This window comes from Bos indicus x Bos taurus, unplaced genomic scaffold (assembly GCF_003369695.1).
Source record: "Bos indicus x Bos taurus breed Angus x Brahman F1 hybrid unplaced genomic scaffold, Bos_hybrid_MaternalHap_v2.0 tig00478993_arrow_arrow_obj, whole genome shotgun sequence".
Classification (NCBI taxonomy): domain Eukaryota; kingdom Metazoa; phylum Chordata; class Mammalia; order Artiodactyla; family Bovidae; genus Bos; species Bos indicus x Bos taurus.
The window spans coordinates 1-8,229 of record NW_020868244.1 but is presented as its reverse complement, the minus strand read 5'-3'; the positions used below and the strand labels follow the sequence as shown (position 1 = coordinate 8,229).

Here is an 8,229-nt window from a genome sequence, read left to right as displayed (position 1 = left end):
CATTTCCCCCGGGGGCAGCCTTGATCCCTGCTTGGCTTTCACGGGTCTGGCCTACGGGTCGCCCCCACTGGCCAGTAACGGCAGAACCCGCCGAGACTGAACTTGGTACCATGGCGCCCTCTTCTGTCCAGGTGTAGCAAGAGCAGCCCGGTTCCTGAAGGCGACCCCCTTGCAGAGCCGCTTGGAGACCTATTTTTCCGGCCACGGAAAAGCCCTTCAGTCCTGAGGCTGAGGTGGCCAACTGGAATGGTGCTGAAGGTCTGGGGGCTGCGAGCACCAGCTTGGCAGCTGACTGACCTGGGTTTGCGTCCTGCCTCTATGGTTGGCTGACTGGGTGACCCTGGGCTGGTGGCTCTGCTTCTCTGTGTCTCCATCACCTTCTCGGGGCAGCAAAGGGTATTGTGCGTGTTCCCACAGGGCACAGTGCTGGGCACAGGGTGGTTGCTCAGTATCTGGCAACTACTCATTATCAAAATGTTAATTATGTTAATGTGAGTTAAGAACTGTACTGATTTTAAAACAAACCAGGCAGATGATCAATGCTAATAAAGTAATTTATGTTCTTAGCATCTACTAACGGCCAGATTTGTTCTCCTTGGATCCCCTAAAGGGCCTAAGAGTGCCAATATTCATAATAATAAATAATGAAATAATATATCAGATTATTATTGGCATTTCTAGGCCCTTAGAGTTCCAGGGAAATAGAATTACGGGGTTCCACGAGCCAGAAAGTTATAATATTGCACTCAGTCACATCTCTCTCTGATTAATAAAAGGAGGGAAAATTCTCTAATAAATGTGGGGTCAGTTACAGCATTTCCTGCAAATACACCTAGGTATTGTCAGTTTTATTTATTTTCACTTATATCTCTCCTTATGAATAAAATAAAGACTCTGAGGGTGTGCTAATCTCTTGCTACAAGGAACACTATGAGGGTGCAGACAGTAGCCCCAGGCGGTTGGTGGGGTCAAACTGGTCCCTGCCGACCGGAAGTCCTGGTTGCCCAAGACTGAGGTGTTTGCTGCAGTGTGGAGCTTTCAGGGCTGAAACCAGGTCGGCCCCAGGAACTGAAACAGTCGGTCACCCTCACTCCTTCTTACCCTGCTTGGACCAGAAGCTCACTCCAGGAGGAGGACTGACTCAAGCCCAGGGAGGTGAATGATCGATCGAGCTGACTTATTTGGCTTCGAATTCTGACCCTGGCACTCTTAGCTGTGTGACCTTGGGAAGGTCACTTAACCTCTCCAAACTTTGGTCTCTAAAGCTACGATGCTGTACATATTCAGATAAGATATATAGGCACTTGGTTTGGCACAAACAGATCTCCAAGAGTCCCCTGGCTGCAATTTCTGCCTTCCACATCTGGCTGCTGGCTCCTGGTTAGAGACCTAAGGAAGGGCCTTCGTCCCCTTGAGGAGGCCTAGGGAGGCAGGTGGTTTGAGCTGACAAATCCCCACCCTGATTGATCATACTTGACATGCATGGCTGCTCTCTGGACCTGAGCTCCAGCAGGGCCTGGGTCATCTTGCTGACTGCTGTCTGCTCAGGAGCAGCTCAAGACTGAGGTGCACAACCGACAGCTAATAAATACCTTTTTTTTTTTTTTTTGATAATTGAACCCTAGGATGGGAGGGGGAAATCCAGGACTGAGGGAGGCTTGGAGCACAAGCAGAGGATGAGGCAGCCGGGAGAGGTCAGTGGGGGAGAGGGAGCCGGCAGGGACAGGGTGAACAGACATTGGCTGTGGAAAGGGTTTGGGGTCCTGGGGAGATGGTTTAGTACCGGGGTCTGATTCATCCTGCAAGCAATTCCCTTCTGTTTTCAGAAGGTCAGTCCCACATGCATATATGGGATGGCAACTGCGCCTATCTCAAAGGGTTATTGTGAAGACTGATGAGATTGGGGGAGGAGCCCTCAGCCTGGGTCCAGGGCCTGCTAAGTGCTCCCCACCTCCCTGTCACTCTCATGCACACTCCCCCACACACACCCACACGATCTTCTAGGTCTTGGGACCTCACGGGAGTCCTTCAAACACAAAGGGCTTCAGCATGTGACAGATACACACCAAACCCCACCCCACCCCTGGGCTCTGAACCCCTGGGCTCTGTCCACAGGTGCCCACTGCACTCCCTTGCTGCTGCTAAGTCACTTCAGTCGTGTCTGACTCTGTGCGACCCAGAGACAGCAGCCCACCAGGCTCCCCCGTCCCTGGGACTCTCCAGGCAAGAACACCGGAGTGGGTTGCCATTTCCTTCTCTAATGCATGAAAGTGAAAAGTGAAAGTGAAGTCGCTCAGTCGTGTCCGACCCTCAGCGACCCCATGGACTGCAGCCTTCCAGGCTCCTCCATCCATGGGATTTTCCAGGCAGAGGACTGCTCTCCCTTGGGGTTCCCAAATCCCCACCAGTCACACCCCACACACACACACCAGGGCCGCGCCAGTCAGCACCACTGAGGCTGATTAACAAAAACACATCAAATTCTTTTACTTCTGAAGTCTCCCCTTTAAGGGGAGCCAGAAAATAGAACATTCTTTTTGGGTGGAGGGTAGGGGGATTTAATTAAAAAAAAAAAACAACTCTAATTAGTCAAATACTGATCTCAGTTAGGCCCTGTGTGTCGTGGGCCCAGTCCTTGGCTGGTTGCACCCCTCAGAACAGCCCCACCTCACCCCAGGAACTGGGGTGGCACCAAGAGGGGCCGCAGGGGGGTGGCTGGCGGGACCCCCGCCGGGCCCTCCTCGGCGGGGGCCCCGGCGTCACCACCGCAGGAAGTCCCGGATGAACTTCCAGAGCTTGGTGATCCACAGGTTGGCGCCCAGGTCCATCAGGTACTGGATCTCCGGCGTGAGCATGCGCCGGCAGAGCTGCGCATGCCGCTGCCCGATGCTCTTCTTGAGGTTGTAGCCCAGGATGGACTTGGCGCCCAGCGGCTGCCAGGGCTGCATGGCCGAGTCCTGGATGGCCGCCGCGTCCACCGCGCGGCCGCCGTCGATGCAGATGCGGCGCATGCGCTCGTTGGCGCGCCGCAGGGCGGCCACCTCGCGGGCCATGCGCTCGCGCCCGAAGGCCTCCACCTTGCGCCAGAAGCTGGCGTTGAAGTGGCGGTAGAGGCGCGCGTCCAGCACGTTCCAGGCCGTGGCGCGCCGGTACAGCTCGCCCGAGAGGCGCGGCACGGCCGAGGCGCGGCGGGCGTTGAGCTTGAAGTAGAGCACGTCCTCCAGCTCCCAGCACAGCAGGTCCTTGAGCAGCACGAGCGACTCGTCGAAGTACTCCTGCAGCAGCACCAGGTGGAAGTGGCGCTCCACCTCCAGGATGTGCTCCTGCACCTGCGGGCTGCTGGGGTCCAGGTCGCTGTCGTAGCCCAGGTCGAAGAAGAGCAGGTTGCGGAGGTAGTGGGCGTTGTAGCCGCGGGGGTCGTAGTAGCGGTCGGGGTCCTGCAGGAACTCGGCCAGCTTGTCGCGGCCCGAGAGCTTCCACGTGAAGGGCACCACGGAGCCGAAGTAGTGGAAGGAGGACTCGAAGAGGCGGGCGGGGTCGCGCAGCACGGTGATGAAGGCGGCGTTGGGCGCCACCAGGCCCCGCACCTCGTCGTAGTGGAAGCGCATGTGGTTGCAGATGATGTTGAAGCAGGCCCCGGGCCGGTAGTCCTGCACCAGGCTGCGCGCGAAGAAGGCGGGGTAGTCGAAGTCGTTGCGGCCGTTGGGGAAGGCGAACTTGAGCCCGTGCTTCTGGCCGAAGCGGAACAGGATGTTGAGCAGCGTGCTGCTGGCCGTCTTGTGCGTCTTCATGAACACGATGTCCCGCCGCGGCTGGCAGCCTCCCGCCGAGCCGTTGGCCGAGGTGGGAGCCTCTGGCTCCCTCGGGGCCGGAGAGCAGGGTGCCGCGCCCTCGGGGGTCCTGCTGGGGATGGAGGGGTGGCAGAGCCTCAGGAATCGGCCTGCCGGCCCCTCCACCCCGGGTCTACAGAGCAGGTGGCTGGGAGTGGGGGGCGGGTACCCCAGGGACTCGCCATGGTCAGGGAGCTGGGGGACCAGATGGGCCTGTGTTCCAGGCTGCAAGGCTTAGGTCAGTGGTTTGGCCTATCTGGCCTTACTTTCCTCTTCTGTGAAATGGGGACAGTAACCCTCTTTGTAGTGTTGCTGTGAGGACAAGAACAAGTCTCATTCATGGCCACTTGATGTACATTCATCATGAGTTCGTATGAGGCTGGACCACATGAAACCCTGCATGCAAAAATGGGCATTTCCTCTAGTTCGACTTAATACCTCCAACTAAGGGCACAGGCTTGGGTAGGTGATCAGCCCAATGGGGAGGCAGGATGACCTCATGGTTAGGAGCCAGGCTTGGAGGCAGGCAGACCGCAGTTTGAATCCAGGCCTGTGCCAGCCGAGTGCTCTTGGACTGGGCGTCCCCACCTCCCGGCCCCGCTGGAGCCCACCGTGCAGATGGTGATATTTTATTCTTACGCTCCATGTCCGGCTCTGTTAGCACACCCACTTCACAGATGAGGACACCGAGGCTCAGGGTTCCACAGTGAGTTCCCTGCCTTCAGTGGGACTTCTGCCCCGGGCACAGGGTGGCCACCCAGGAGGTAGCCCTTGTTATCAGACTGGAGCCAACCCTCCGCTACCCCCAGCCCTCGGCCGCCCAGCAGGACCACTCACGTGGAAGCCAGGCCAGTGTACAGTGGGGGGACAGCATAGGAGTACAGCAGTAGCAGGAAGCTGGTGAAGAGCGCTCCCAGCACCAGCCCCTTGGCCATGGACTCCCAGCGCTTCTTCTGTGGCAGCGGCATCTCAGACACCTGCAGGGGGTGGGTGAGGGGGTGCAGAACAGGGCACGTGTTAGGAGGCCGGCCCCAGGGAGCCCTCACCACCATCCCCGGCCAGGCTGGCTTGAGAGGCAGCTTTTAACATTGGGACCTGCCTTTGCCAGCTCTGTGGCCACCCCCACCTCAGCAGTCCAGATAAGGACAGCATCTGGGCTGCAGATGGACACGGTGGACAAAGCCAACGCCAAGAAAGGCTGGGGCGAGAGGCAGGGGAAGGCTCTGCTGCCTGGGTCAGTTTTCATTTGTGAGCTGAGTGGTGGGTATATGGGTGTTATCCGTTTTATTTTTTTGTAGACCTTTCTGGGCTTCATAATGAAATCATCTAAATAAAACAAGGAAAAGAAGACCCTTTCCTAGTGCCCTGTACCCCCAGGCCTGGGCCAGGGGTATCTACAGAGAGGGCCCTGGGACCTGAGTCTCTCATCTTTCTGAAGGTTCAGCCAACCTGCTTGGCCCCCCTGCCACCCTTCCCAGCCGTCCAGTGAGCGGCTGAGCTCCTTGTCTCTCCACACTGGCTCCTGTTCCCATGGGGTCTGTAGGGGACCAGGTGGAGAAACTGAGGCTCAGCGTGAGGAAGGAGAAGACTCAGCTCACACAGGCCTCTGCCCACATGTCTGCCTCTTCTCCAGCTGCTGGCAGGCTGGGTCAACCAGGTTAGGTCTGAATTGCAGGTGAACAACAAATGTTTTAGTTATCTGTATGTCCCAAATAATGCCTAGGATATACTTATACTAAAAATTATTCAGTATTTTCTCTGAATATCAGATTTAACTAGATGTCCGGGGGCCGAATGAGTGCTCCAGCTCTCAGCAGGGAACCGCTGGACTGTGTCTACAGGGGGCACCTGTGCGCCTTGAGCAGTCTGTGACCTCAGGCTGAGTAGCAGGCAGCCCAGGAGCTGGAGCAGCCCATTCACCCTGAAATTCTCCCTTGGTCACAGCCTTTTTCAGCAGCAGCCTGGTCTTACTTTTCAGTCCCTGGTGGCTCAAGACAGTTAAAGCGTCTGCCTGAAATGCAGGAGACCAGGGTTCGATCCCAGGGTTGGGAAGGTCCCCTGGAGAAGGAAATGACAACCCACTCCAGTGCCCTTGCCTGGAAAATCCCATGGACGAAGGAGCCTGGTAGGCTACAGTCCATGGGGTCATAAAGAATCGGACACGACTGAGTGACTTCACTTCACTTTTCACTTTTCCTGGTTTTTGGGGGCTAGGTTTTAGGTCTGACTGTGGTGACCCTGTCAGCAGGGGGCTGAGGCCTGAGCTGAAATGGGGGCTGTTCAGGCAGAGCTGTGCGGGTCCAGGACAGAGCTGGGACTCACGGACCTTCTCATGGCCCCTTAGCTGCAAAGCCAAGGTCCCAAACTTTCCATTCCGTGCTGCACTGGGCCCCGGGTGCTGGAGGCCATGAGAGGTCATCCATGCCGCCCGCGATCACACACACGGCACGTCACCACTGACCCTGGGGCCAGAGGCCAGCCAGCCAGCCTGGAGGAGAACCCCTGGGAGAGTGACCGGAGGCACCCACAAACCTTTCCCAGAGAAGGGGCATTCCAGGCCTACCTGACCAGTCCCTCAGCCCCCCGCTGATCATCTAGAAAGTGCTCTCACAGGAAAGGACTAGCCGGAGGGAACCTGGCTTCCCTGGTGACAAGGACATATCTCTGTCCAATCCTAGGTGGGCAAGGTGGACAGGGTCGGGAGGGAAGGAGAGTGTTTCCGGAGGGTTTTCCTTTCAAAGGAAGACTGTAGAAACCCTCCCAGTTCTAACTCTTCTTCAGAAAGACTTGGGGAAAGTCATCCAAGTAAGGGTGTTCACAGCAGTTTGGTCAGAAAAAAAGAAACCACGTCAGTGTCCATCAGCTGGGAATTCACTGCACAAACCAAAGCCCATTCCCAGACAGAGGCATCTGTACCTGCTTTAACAGATAAAAAAAAAAAAGAAAAACAATGTGGAGCTGAATGGACTGGCTCAAAAACACACCATGACCTACTAACATGAAAAAAGAAGTTCTGGGACAGCATGCCACCAAATCCATATAGGTGATGGTAAATACACACAGACCCAGTTAGAAACCCCTGGAGGGCAGTCTAGGTTTTAACAGTGGTATCCTCTGCATAGCTAGGGAGGGGGTATATGAGCAAATACTCTTCTATATTTGGCATTTCTGTAAGGGTTGGATTTCTTTATTAAAGAGAATATATTACTTTTTAATCAGAAAAAGGCAATAACGTGTATTTACTATATTTAAAGAATAGATAAAGCTTGCAAGGTGGGGAAGTCAGCTCGCGCTGGTCTGGTCACAGAGAGGCCTAGGGGAGGGAGGTGCTGACCCGGGAGCCCCAGGCCCGGGTTTCAACCACAGGAACCCTTTGGAGCCCCAGTTTCTCATCCTAAATGGGGAAGCTGGTGGTGCTAGCTCTCTCCCTGCCCCGCCCCAGAGATGGACCAGGCAAAGTGACTGGCACGTAGTTGTCACTCAAAGAGAGTGGGAACCTGCTCAAGTCTGTCCTTGTCGCTCTCGGGGTGGGTCCCCCCTTGCCAACCAAGCGCAAACTCTCCCCCCCACCTCAAGCGCCCCCAACCGGCCTCCTGTTCTTGGGGTCCCACAGGCAGTCCTGGGCGGGGCCAGAACCTCAGACTCGAGCCCAAGCCCGGAGTGGAGCCCTGGGCATCGGGTTCTGACTTTCAAATGTCGAGGGGTTCGGATTGCTGCCCTCTGACTCACTCCCTCAGGGCCCACCCCTGTCTCAGGAGCCCACTCACCAGGGCACCTTCTGGAACTCAGGGAGGCTGCTGGTGAGGCTCTGGGAGAGGTCAGGCAGCAGGGGGCAGACCAGCCTCCCAGGACCACCAATCAGGCCTCTGCCTGCCCTGCCCCAGGCCCGCCCCCAACCCCCATCAGGGCTTTCCCTCATTCATTCCTTCCTTTCCCACTATGGCGTCCTCAAAACCAGTAGGGCCCTGCCCTGCCAGGTGCTGGGCCTTGGGCCTCGCCACCCTCTGGGTTCACTTCTGAGCTCCTCTAGGAGCCAGGCCCTGGGACGGGGCTTCTCCAGAGCATCTTACTGACTCCACCCAGCTATCCTCGGAGGCAGACCTCACTATCAGCCCTATTTTGCAGGTGGGGAAACTGAGGCTCTGGGTCACAAAGCAGGGGGCACAACTGGGATTCGAGCTGTGATCTGTGGGCTTGCAATGTGCATCTTCCTGGCTGTCCGTGGCAGCTGCTGCCCAGCGTGCCGCGGGCCCAGCCCCAGCCCCAGCCCGAGGGGAAGGGTGTGCACAGCTGGACCTCACAGAAGGCCGAGGCTTGCAGGCAGCTGACAGTCCCAGGTCTGAGGCCATGAGGTGGTGTGGCGGCTTCGTCGCTCAGTCGTGTCCAGCTCTTTGCGACC

At 56.9% G+C, this 8,229-nt stretch overlaps 1 protein-coding gene across 2 annotated transcripts; it reads right to left on the bottom strand.

The window, feature by feature from the left end:
- Positions 1 to 2,462: 2,462 nt before the first annotated feature.
- On the bottom strand, positions 2,463 to 5,573 carry LOC113889429 (galactosylceramide sulfotransferase-like). Of its 2 annotated transcripts, none has more exons than XM_027536093.1 (2): positions 4,668 to 5,573; positions 2,463 to 3,903 (listed from the first exon to the last, which is right to left on the bottom strand). In XM_027536093.1, the coding sequence occupies exons 1-2, from the start codon at positions 4,880 to 4,882 to the stop codon at positions 2,760 to 2,762; spliced, it is 1,359 nt and encodes a 452-aa protein (XP_027391894.1). In that variant the 5' UTR covers positions 4,883 to 5,573; the 3' UTR covers positions 2,463 to 2,759. The 2 variants fall into 2 exon arrangements, with proteins under 2 accessions (XP_027391894.1, XP_027391895.1); XM_027536094.1 differs by having other exon boundaries at positions 2,463 to 3,900.
- Positions 5,574 to 8,229: the final 2,656 nt, after the last annotated feature.